At 42.2% G+C, this 12248-nt stretch overlaps 1 protein-coding gene across 7 annotated transcripts in view; it reads left to right on the forward strand.

Moving 5' to 3' along the window:
• The window catches only part of FEZ1 (fasciculation and elongation protein zeta 1), a 49991-nt gene extending 49186 nt beyond the window's left edge, over positions 1–805 (forward strand). For all 7 annotated transcript variants that reach the window (XM_083480646.1, XM_083480649.1, XM_083480650.1 and 4 more), the window contains one exon: positions 430–805. In XM_083480646.1, the coding sequence (XP_083336772.1) occupies positions 430–446 (17 nt within the window). In that variant the 3' untranslated portion in view covers positions 447–805. The remainder of the gene's footprint in view (positions 1–429) is intronic.
• The last annotated feature ends 11443 nt before the right edge of the window (positions 806–12248 follow it).

A 12248-nucleotide genomic window follows, 5' to 3' on the forward strand; every position in this document is an offset into this window, starting at 1 on the left:
CTTAACAATCAAGGGACAGAATAACCTGCTTATACCAGCTCAGACCATTGATCTATATGGTCTAGTATGGTCTACTCCAGGCATCCCCAAACTCGGCCCTCCAGATGTTTTGGGACTACAACTCCCATCATCTCTAGCTAACAGGACCAGTGGTCAGGGATGATGGGAACTGTAGTTGCAAAACATCTGGAGGGTCGAGTCTGGGGATGCCTAGTCTACTCTGACTCCAACAACTGCCTGCATTCTGAAGTCAAGATCTCTCCCAGGCTTGCAACCTGAATTCTTATGACTGGGGATATGGGAGTTGCAAGACCAGTCATTCGAACCCAATAAGTTTCTGAGAGATGCTATTCGCATTCGCAAAAATTGCACTCATCATCTCAAATTTCCCTGTTCTGCATTGACTTGGTTCTTTTCTTCTTCTTCCAGTTCTCTGTCCTACCTAAGCGCCATGCTCTGAGCATTGTGATGCCAACACAAGACAACAAGGCCAGTGTGTCATTCCACCACAGGGACTGCATGACGTAATGTAAACTTTTGAATTGTGTATTTAAAGATGTATAGCATTAACCTGGATTAAACAGGAGCAAGAGTCTTTCCTTTGCTGTCAATTTCTAGTCATAGTAAACATTTGAATGCATGAGTGAAGGCAAAGGCTGCTCATTTCTCTCTCTCGACCCCCTCCATCTCAGAGGAGGCCAAGCGTTCTCATTCGCCCTGTATCCTCGGCCCATCTTCCCTCCCCAAGCAGCTATGAGACTAATTTGAATACTGAAATAAACTTTCATTTAATTAAAAAAAAAAAGTTGTCACACTTCTTGGAGAGATGGTTTGTCACTTAAAAACCAGAAAATGCACAGCGTTTATAAATATTTTCACAATAATAGCAAACATTATTAATGTGTTATCATTTAGCATTTTTAATTTTAGCCCGTGATGTAAAAAGCACATTATAAATGTCTCGGTTGTCAGCTTGGCCACAGTGACAGCCCCTCCTTCCTGTATACTTATCATGCGCTTACATGGAACTTGTTAGGATATTATTAGGGCATGTTGCTTGTAAGGGCAGGAGATGCCGTGAATAAAGAAGTCATTGAAATCTCATTATTGGGGGGTGGTTGGAGCTGGGAAGGAAGCGAGTGGTGAGTCTTCAATCAGTTTTTGCATCTGAAGCAAAAGCAGGACAGATGACAGATGCCAAGTACTGTACCACTGGAGTCTTTTATCCCATCCTTAGAGTGATCAGAAAAAAGAGCACTGCCCCTCACCCCATCATTCCTGCATGACCAACTCGATCTTCCTAAATTGAGCCCTCCCTTAAAGAGGGCATGTATCGTGGTGAGACCTGGAAAACCGACAGCCTGTGTTGTGGGTGGGTATAGCTGGTCAGCCACAACACCCGATTGGTAGGTCCCTCATAGCTGGGTGCAATCTGGCCAATGGGACGCAGTCCAAACGGTTTGAGGGACCTATTTATGCCCATGCACGTGACCCAGAGCTTCCTCTTTTGGTGTGTGCATTCGGAACACCCGCCCACCTCTCCCTACTTTTAGGGCTTTGCGCTTGACCTTGCTATGCTGTTGTGTGTCGTCTGTCGTTGAGACAGGGGCATGGCAGGAATTTCCCCCACTTGGCTGTTTGGCTGTTGCCATTTGGGTTTCGCCTGCTGCGTAGCAAATCGTCACAACTTGCAGATAGGCTCTGGTTCAGGTGATAGGGATGGGAGAACGCTCTTGCCATCCCTATGTGAAGCGTATTCCGTTAAAGGAATCTGGGACTTGATGGTTTGGTCAACCCCTGAGAGAGGGTTGAGCCTGTGCCTGAGTCCAGGGGGACATTTGGGTGGCGGAGGTAGCCTGTTCCCGGCTTTCCACTTATCCAGGTGTTTACCCTTGGCTGACCTATGCTGGAACCCTGGCTCAGCACTACCTGCATGGCAGGGGACTAGTCGAACCAGAGCCTATGCAACCAGTCACTTTCTGTAATCAATAAAGTCGTGGCCTAAATTCTGCCAAAAACCAAAATTTGAGTCAAGTGTGAATTTATTTAGGGGGGAGGTTTCTGGGTCTGAACACGCAAATCCTCTCTCCTACAATAGATCCCATCCTCCTTTGTGGTCATGCTGATGACATTAACAAGGCTGACATCCCTTTGTGAATATTTGCCTTCTGCCGCCCCAATAAATAAAACAGACTTCAATCTGTGGCCAATATGCAATGAGCCAAGTGTATCAGTCTTCTCAGTTTCCCCCCCCTATGCATGATTCTGCTTTGGCAAGTTATTCTTCTGAGAATCAATGTTAAAACCAAGCTGGCTTCCCTTTAGGCTTATTTTTACTCACTGGGCTGAGGAACTAATAGGATGAAACTGCAGTGGCCGCAGGTGATGTCTGCTGCAACAAACCACGGAGGAGCAAGGAGCTAAGACCAGGCTGGAACCTGGAACCCAATGGATATTTTTATACTAATAACGCCCATCATTGCTGGCTGTGGTGAATGGGAGTTGATGTCTAAAGATACCTGAGGGGCCACATATTCCCCATTCCTGATATAGGAGTCCCCCCCCATTTTTTTATTCATTTTATAACACAACTAAACAACACAAACAGAAAAACAAACAATACAAACAAATTCTTGTCTTATCCTTATTTTTTTCTAAACATTGTTAGGTGAGCTTCCTCAAGTCCCCCCTATCTGATTTTCATTTTACTTCATCTTTAGCAGATTACATATATCATAATTTCTAACCACATTTTTATCACACTTACTTTTACCATAAGAATCTTCACATTTTATCACTTACAAATAATACTATTTTAAGATATACTATCTTCTGCTTCTAACCCTACAGCCTACAACCACGTCCAAAGCAATTCTAAGATTTAAATATTAACATATTTTTTTATATATTCTTTAAACTTCTTCCAATCTTCTTACACCGTCTCTTCTTTCTGGTCTTGGAGTCTCCCAGTCAGTTCAGCAAGTTCCATATAGTCCATCATCTTCATTTGCCATTCTTCAATAGTTGGTAAATCTTGTTTCTTCCAATTCTTCACTAGTAATATTCTCGCAGCTATTGTGGCATACAGAAAAAAGTAACACCCTTTTTGGGGATTTCACCCCCCACTATACTAAGTAAAAAGGGCTTCTGGTTTCTTAATAAATGTGTTTTTCAACACTTTTTTCAGTTCATTATAAATCCTTTCCCAGAAGTCTTTTACCTTGGGGCACATCCACCACATGTGGTAAAAGGTTCCTCCTTTTTCCTTACATTTCCAGTACATTCCTGATATAGGAGTTAATGGGGTACAGATATTATTTCATGGTTATCTTATGTCTGAGGTGGTCAAGGTATGTTAGCAAGTGTCAGTGCAGCAATATATCGTATTTTTCTGTGTATAAGACTAGGGATTTTTTTATACCAAAAAAATAGGTTTAAAATTGGGGCTCATCTTATACATGGGTAGTGCTGAGGGGTGTTTTCTTAATTTGGAGTCCCCCAAAATAGGGGGCCGTCTTATACATGGGGGCATCTTATACACGGAAAAATACGGTAATTATTTTTCTTTCTTTTTTTTAAAGTTAAAAGCAAAACCACCAGTGTACTGATCTCAGGTGCTCGGTAGGCCCACAGACACCAGCTGCTCACACGTCAAATAGATTTCAGGGGAAGATGTCATAAGGTAACGCTTCCCCTGGGGCTTTTTGAGATCAGGAAGCCTATAGGATATTGGAGAAATGTTCGATGAGCACCCTCTATCACACTTGAGGCAGCAGGCTAGTTTAGGGGGCCCAGGACAGGACATGTGACATGCCTAGCTGTGACCTCAGATAGAGAGGACCGATTATCGGACTCAAGGAGAGAAGCCCAAGGGCTGCTGCTATTGCCACTATGCAGCATTTGCCACCTGAAGTCTTGTCTCACGCTGACTAACAGTAGGGCTTTTTTAAGGTTTGTAGGTAATGGTTAACTTGAAAATAGTCTTTTAAAAATGGACAATAAGAATTTCAATAGGGATGGGTGAATCTGTCCACTTTGGGTTCTTGTTTTCACCACTCTTAAGGTCAGTTTTCCACATTTCCACATCAGTTTGATTTTTTTTTAAAAAAGAAAAAAGTCCCCATGAAAACTCATCAGCAGTTTTGCCCAAATTTCTCCTACTATACATATTTGGCATGCATTTTTTGCTTAATATACACATTTTTGTAAAGCGTTTTCCCATAATGTAATTCATTTTTCTATGTTCTTTTCACTAGCATATGCATCTTAGATTCACACAGACAAATCTGAAGAAGTGTGCATGCACATGAAAGCTTATACCAGAACAAACTTAGTTGGTCTATAAGGAGCTACTGGACAATTTTTTATTTTATTTTTTTATTTCATGTGCATCTGACACACACTTTACCCTAGTATATGCATTGTTGTACACACTTATTGGTTGGAGGACTGTTCTGCAAAATTCAGAGAAGTGCAAATTTCAGAGGACGCTTGAGTTTCAAACTGAATTTCAGTTCCTAGTTGGAATTTTAGTTCCTAGTTCAGTTCCTATTTGCTTCATTTTCACGTCTCTTTCCTGGTCCTAATGTTAACCTATTTGATCTTCAGAAATAATCCCTTTTCCTGTCTTGAAATTATTGTCAGGTTACCGGCATTTTTTCTGACTTCCTTTTTAATCTGACCCCTTGCTCTACTTTCTTAATTCTTTCGCAAAACAGAGAGGGCAGAGATGCAGATGGGCAAGTCGTAATCTTGTTTTAAGCACTTAATTGGTTGATAAAGATAAGTGAAGAGTTCAAAGGTGGGAAAAACAGTGGGTTTCTAGGTGAGAGGTAATGCCATAAGGCAAACAAGGTATACAGATCTGCTAGACTCAAAATGATTTCAACTCATATTCTCCTTTTCCCTGCCTCTTAACATCTACGGTACTATGTAGGACCAAATCAAGCAAATTAATACACTTTTTTTATTAGACGTATGCTTCAAACTGGTCAGAATTCCTTTGGAGGAAAAGCTATTTATGGCCCTCTGATCAGAAATGCATTGAATTGGATTGGAGTCTCATGCTGGTTTCCTGTTTGAAAATCCCTACCTGCTGTTCCCCTCCATTTCCTCAAATAGCACTTCCAAAGTATTTATTGAGCTGATAGCCTAGGGCTTGCTGATCAGAAGGTCGGCGGTTCGAATCCCGGCGCCGGGGTGAGCTCCCATTGCTCGGTCCCGGCTCCTGCCAACCTAACAGTTCGAAAGCACAACAAAGTGCAAGTAGATAAATAGGTACCGCTCCGGCAGGAAGGTAAATGGCGTTTCTGTGCGCTGCTCTGGTTCGCCAGAAGCGGCTTAGTCATGCTGGCCACATGACCGGGAAGCTGTCTGTGGACAAACGCCGGCTCCCTTGGCTTACAGAGTGAGATGAGTGTGCAACCTCAGAGTCGTCCGCAACTGGACTTAATGGTCAGGGGTCCCTTTACCTTTACATAAACCACATTGTTTGTTCAATAAGCATTCATCTGGATTTGTTTGAGAGGAAGTTAGATGACGTTGCTATCCCGTACTTTGCAGTGCAATTTCCCATCAATTTCCTTTTCAGGAGAAGTCTGATCTTTTTTTTGGGGGGGGGGAGAAGGGTTTGTTGTGCAAGACGTGCTAAAACAATTCCACCCCAATATAGTGACACTCTGGAAGCGCCTAATAATAATAATAATAACCAGGCAGAGGGCCTTCTCTGTGGTGGCGGCCGCCCTGTCAAACGCCCTCCAATCAGTTGTCAAGGAAATAAACAACTATTTGACTTTTAGAAGACATCTGAAGGCAGCCCTGTTTAGGGAAGTTTTTAATGTTTGATGTTTTATTGTGTTTTTAATATTCTGTTGGGAGCCTCCCAGAGTGACTGGAGAAACCCAACCAGATGGGCGGGGTATAAACAAACAAACAAACAAACAAACAAACATTATTATTATTTATTCAATAACCTCTCTCCCTCCAACTCAGTCCATAGGTCCTGGCTTATTCTTTGGGGATTATATTTTTCAAAGAGTTAAGGCAAATTGTGTTGAGTTCATTGGTGATTTCTTTCTTCTTCTTTGCACTCAAGTCTGTTTTTGATCTTTTGTCTATTTGTCACTTCTCCGGAAGGAAACAGATCTTTGCTCACTGTGGCTCTCAGCCTTTCCATATTTAATTCTTGTTGAATAAATGCTTTCATGTTAGATTTTCTACAATAGTTTTGTAAAATGATATTGTCTCTTAGTGCAGTGGGACTGCAGCTGTGTCAGTCGGTTTGCTAATTTACTATTGCTTTGGGTACCTTGTCTCTTCCTCTCTCTTTATGTTTTTAAATAAAAAAGAAAGAAAGAAAAGAAAATACCAGGGGACTGCAATGACAGGGTGTGATTGGTGCAACAATTAACAACTTGATGAAAGTACTAAGGTTGATGTACATTATTGCCAAAGGTGTTGCCAGAGGGCTGGGCAATCAGGCAAGTATCAGACCTCTGCCCTGGGAAATTCCTCCAGCTGTGTACCTAATGCATTTGGCCAGTATTCTCCACAGGATGGGGAACTCTGCAATGACCCCCCCACTCACTGATTCCTGCTGCCTGCCCCCACTGAACTTTAAGGTTTTTTTTAAAAAAAAGGAAAACTGGCATCAGTCTGTGTGCAATTTGGGGCATTTGGGTTCGGAATACAAGCTCCAGGTGTCCACACCTTTTGAAGGTTGGTGCCACCTAGAGAAAGATTTCCAGATATTGCACAGGGGGTTGGTCTGAGGAACGTGGTGCAAATCTTGTAAGGTACTTATTCCCAAACCCAGTGAATGTTTGGAGTACCAGGGATCATACTGTCCCATGGCATTATCGAATCAAATTGCCAAACTCTTTACACATATACAGTGGTACCTCTGGTTACTTACTTAATTCGTTCCGGAGGTCCATTCTTAACCTGAAGCACAACTTTAGCTAATGGGGCCTTCCGCTGCTGCTGTGCCGCTGCCGCACGATTTCTGTTCTCATCTCATTCTTAACCCGAGGCAATATTTCTGGGTTAGCGGAGTCTGTAACCTGAAGCGTTTGTAACCTGAGTGTATGTAACCTGAGGTACCACTGTACTGGCAATGAGATTGAATATTTTTTTTACTAGCTACACAGCAGAAGGCCCAACTGGTTTTATGCCACGAAGACAACTCCCTGATGAAATTCAAAGGGTCTTGAACATGACAAACCATAGCAATGTGCAAAAACCTCTTCCACTTTGCTAAGTTGATCACTTCAAATGGTCTTTCCCGCTTACTACACTTGACAAATTAAATTAAACTCTGGCCCACTGTTTCCCACCCCTCTTACAACGATCTGAGTTCGTGCCTTTGATTCTTCTCTGATCAAGTTGTCCTGTGTAACAAAACAGTGGTGCCCCCTGTCCCTAATCCTTTTGGCTGTTGCAATTAAGACACTAGTTGGGAAATCTGGCACTGAGATTTTAGGCACGAAGGTGAATAACAAGGTACATGTGATAAACCTCTTCACTGGTGATAGGTGCGCCAGCTGCTAGGTGCGCAGGTGTCTTTGGCCCCCTCAATATCTGCTGGCAGGTGCCCCCCCAATAATAAGGAGCCTGGAGGAGGCTGAGCACAGGGCCGAGCACAATGCTGTTCAGTGGCTGGCTCCTCTGTGCTCATCCTCCCGCAGCTGATGCAATTTTGTGGTGTGTCACACATGCACAATGCATGCTGGAAGCATGACATCACACGTGTGGATCGCGTGTGGTGCACACAAAGTTGTGCACGCAACACAGGCAGGCCCTTCCCCCAATCCTGAGAGCAAGAGAGTGCCTACAATGGGCGGTGTTTTACTTACAATTAGCAATCCACTTCAGGCTCTTCCAGGTCTTTAAAAACATCTCAATGAATTCCAAGCTTGTGCAGGCTTAGAAATTAATTATTTTAAATCAGAGTGTTTGTGGAATAATATCCCCTTTTCAGGGCACGATTGACTGAAAGCTTTGCTGGGTCTTTCGTTCTCTCTTGGCAGTTTCCATTATTTAGGGGTCCACATTACCAAAGATTTGCATCAATTATGGAGGAGAAATTTTAATACCCTTGCAAAATCCATTAAGAAAGAAATCACTTGGTGGAATTCAGTTAACTTGTCTTGGTCGCATTGCAGACCTAAAGACGGTGATCCTCCTAAAATTCATGCCCCTGTTTTAAACTCTACCTATATAGATTCCTGACTTGCTTCTGTAAAAGTAGCAAACTATGTTTGGGGCAGGGTAAAAAATCTGGATGTGTAAGGTAGTTCTTTATCACCTACCCAAAAGGGAGGGTTTGGATTCCCTACTTTGCAGTTATGTTTTGAGTCTTGTCAGTCAATGCGAACAATTCCTGTAATTAGATTCGATGATGGCTGTTGGTGGAGCTTACTTCCACCTCTCCCAGGATTAACTTGATGCCATTTTTAACCTCTCTAATTCACTCAGATCAGAAATATGGTGAATCCCTTTCTTAATATATTCTTTAAAATTCAGAAGAAATGGGCTAAAAAATTGGCTCCCCATTTAGATAATCCTAACACCAGATATTCAGATAAAGATATTCAGACATTCAGATTTTGTGCTGGTCTATGTTGCAGGATCTGTTTGATAAAGGTAACCCTATAAGAGGAGATTGACCGGGTTAGGTGTGGCAAGGTGTGATAAACTTTTGTTTCCAGAAGGGACAAATATTGTCTCTTTCTTGTTACCGTATATCTCTTGAAGGCACTCTGTGTTCATGGCCTTTATCTGAGGGATTAGGTGACAATACAGTGAGGAAGGGAGAAAGGGACGCTTTCTTCAGTCTATAAATTTCTGTTGGGTTGTTCATACCCCGATGGGGGAGGACTTTAAGTTCTTTGGGAGGTGAATGTCAGTGCACTGCTCACTGAACCTCTGCGAAAATCAGAGAGGCTGGATGAAAGCTAATACATAGATGATACTGGACTCCGGTCAGATTGAACTACATAAACCTGAGCCTTTCGCCAATGTGCTAGAGGCGCTGTCAGGTTAAGGGCACCCTATCTCATTTAGGCTTGTACCAGGTGCAAAATGATATCCACTTGTATTAGTCAAGTTGTGCAGCAACCTATGGTATGTGATTCTTTCTATTTTTAAGGGAGGTGTTAATACATTGTGAGTACACAAGGACTTGAGGGTGAAATTGTGTGTGGCTGTCAGGCTGGAAATTGTTCGAAACTGGAACGATCTTGCTAGTCTTTCTGCTAATGCTTAGAATCATAGCTGCCAACGTTTTCCTTTTTTAAAGGAAATTCCCTTATTCCGAATAGGATCCCTCGCAAGAAAAGGGAAAAGTTGACAGCTATGCTTAGAATGCCAGAAGCTGACAGCTGGTGTCAAAGAACTAAGACATATGCAAGGTCAATTTCTCAAGAGGTGTGCAGCTGGTGTTAGACGAGGTCAAAGAACTAAGCAATACGCAAGGACAATTTCTCAATTTATTACTGATCCTAATATGAAGGACAATCCACTTCAGACTCCGGCAACCCTTCCTTCCCTCTGGATTGACTCATCGGTCTCAGCCAGGACATCACTTGTAAAATCATAGAAGGGATTCCAAGGGTCATCTATTCAACCCCTCTGCAATGCAGGAATCTCAACACATGGCCTGCCATCCAGTTTGAAATCAATCTTTGTCTGTAAGGTACTTCTTTTTGCTGGTCTCCACTCCTTTATGATGCTAGCCACTACAACAGTTCTGTAGTACTATGTTGTGATTGTTTTTGCTATAAATTTCAATAAAAATCTAAACTGAATTAGGAAAACTTGCCAGCATTTTCGTGTGGCTTTCACCCAACAGATACACATTTGTATGCAATTCTGTCTAACGTACACATTTCTGCAAAGCAATTTCCCCTTATATAAGGCATTTCTGGTTTGTTATTTTGACTAACGTGTTATGCATTTTTGTACACATTGCTTGGTTAGAGAACTGAATTGCAAAATTTGGAGAAGCAGAAATTTCAAAACGTGCTTACTTTATTGTTCTGCAAAATGAGAGTTAGGTAAGTTCACCTTCAAGTGCAAACAGAATCTGTCTGTCTGTCTGTCTGTCTGTCTGTCTCTCTCTCTCTCTCTCTCTCTCTCTCTCACACACACAGCCCATTCCAAGCACTAGCCATAGATAAATGTTACATTAAATGTGTGGAGTCAGGACCAGAGGCAGAGAGTCCTATATCTATATTTGCCATTTTCTTTCTTTCTTTCTTTCTTTCTTTCTTTCTTTCTTTCTTTCTTTCTTTCTTTCTTTCTTTCTTTCTTTCTTTCTTTCTTTCTCTCTCTCTCTCTCTCTCTCTCTCTCTCTTTCTTTCTTTCTTTCTTTCTTTCTTTCTTGTATAAGACGACCCCCAATTTTTGACTAAAATTGCACACGGGAAAATACAATAGATACATCCATAAAAACACACACACAATTAAGCTTTATGGCAGAAGTTTTACACCAGGGCTGCACTCACAAAATCCATTTCTCCCAAAGAATTCTGAGAACTGTAGTTTATCTTTGCATAGCAGCAATTCCCAGCCCTCTTAACATATGACAGTCCCCAGGATTCTTGGTGTCTCTGTGTGAGCATTAAATATATGGTGTGTTCCTTCAACATCTGGAGAAGACCCTGCTATGATTTGTGTGTGTGTTATTGTTTATTGTGTAATTGGATTGTTTATTTTACCGAGGGTATCTCAGCTTTGCAGCAAAAGAAAAACCCAGTGTTTGACCAAAACGATAGGCTTGTCCCTGACAAACAGAGATAGCTGAAGTGTTTGCATGGCATAAATAAGCCTGTTAAGCATAATCACAAATAACTCCCTAGAATGTCTCTTTGAAACAGTGCAAACATTATTCCATGTAGTGGATTGGGCAGTGGTTGCAATTTCCTCTATTTAGGTCATCAGCTAAGTTGGCAGCTCAAAGAGAAAATGTACAGCCTGATTGGAGCTGCTTGGAGTTAGGCTTTTATATATCTATAGATATGTGAAAAGAATCGATATCAAATGGTAACTTGTTTACCAACCAGTTCTCAAAGCAGTGACATTAATTTATGTGTCTGTTTCCGCAGCAACCTCTATTTCTGATGCATGCTTTGGAAAACAATTTCTGATTTTCTGGGTCTTATATAATCTGCTTGTAGACAGGCTAAAAAAACCACACATCAAAGGTGCCTGGCAATAATCAGCCTTGATCTCATCGCATACAGAGCCACATACAGAAAGGAAAACTTCACATCGGCTTCCGGTCCCAAAAACCTCACCTATGGTTTCAGGTTTGGCCTGGTTTGATAAATGGGCATTTAGACAGGCACATAATCCACACAAGGTTGCAGGATGAAGGTTTTCTTGCTTTGCAAGGGTAACACAGAAACAGAACGAAATAAGGACACCCCCAACCCTTCAAATAATAGCCTGTTCATATGACTGTATCCAGAGACACTGGGTGGTATCCAACAGACTCTCACTGAAAATATCTGCACTGCCTGCCCACCTTGAACCCACCCAGCCAGGTTAAAAGTCCTTGTATTAATTTACAAAGCCCCAAACAATTTAGGGATGGCCTGAACCCTTACATCCCAACCCGAACACTGAAGTTGGAAGGCTCATTTGTCAAGAACAAGGGACTGAGTCTTTAGTGTCACCAGCCCAGTCCTGTGGGCTACTCTGCCCACAGAGGTTCAGCAGGCATCTTCTGTTTCAACTTCTCAAATACTTGCTGAATTTTCTCTCTCTCTTCTGTCAGGCTTATGCAGGCAATTAAGAATACCTCTTTCCACAGCATAGAATCATAGAATCATAGAGTTGGAAGAGACCACAAGGGCCATCGAGTCCAACCCCCTGCCAAGCAGGAAACACCATCAGACCCCCGTTAGGATTCACCTAAGAGCAGAAGCCCTGCTCCACCCCCAGCACCCAATTGTAGAATTGGAAAAGGTTCAGAAAAGGACAACCCAAATGACCAAGGGGATGGAGAAACTCCTGTATGAGGAAAACTTGCAGCTTTGGGGGGTTTTTAGATTAGAGAAAAGACTGGCAAGAATTGGTGTGATGGAAGTTTATAAAATTATGCGTGGCACTGAGGAAGTGGATAGAGAAAGCTTTTTCTCCCTCCCTCCAACGCTAGATGTTGCGGACATCCTATGATGCTGAATGCTGGAAGATTCAGGAGAAATAAATGAAACTGAGATTGCTTTGCTATAAGAAAAAACTGC

The sequence above is a fragment of the Podarcis liolepis genome, assembly GCF_965112155.1.
Source record: "Podarcis liolepis genome assembly, chromosome: 16".
In the NCBI taxonomy this organism is placed as follows: Eukaryota; Metazoa; Chordata; class Lepidosauria; order Squamata; family Lacertidae; genus Podarcis; species Podarcis liolepis.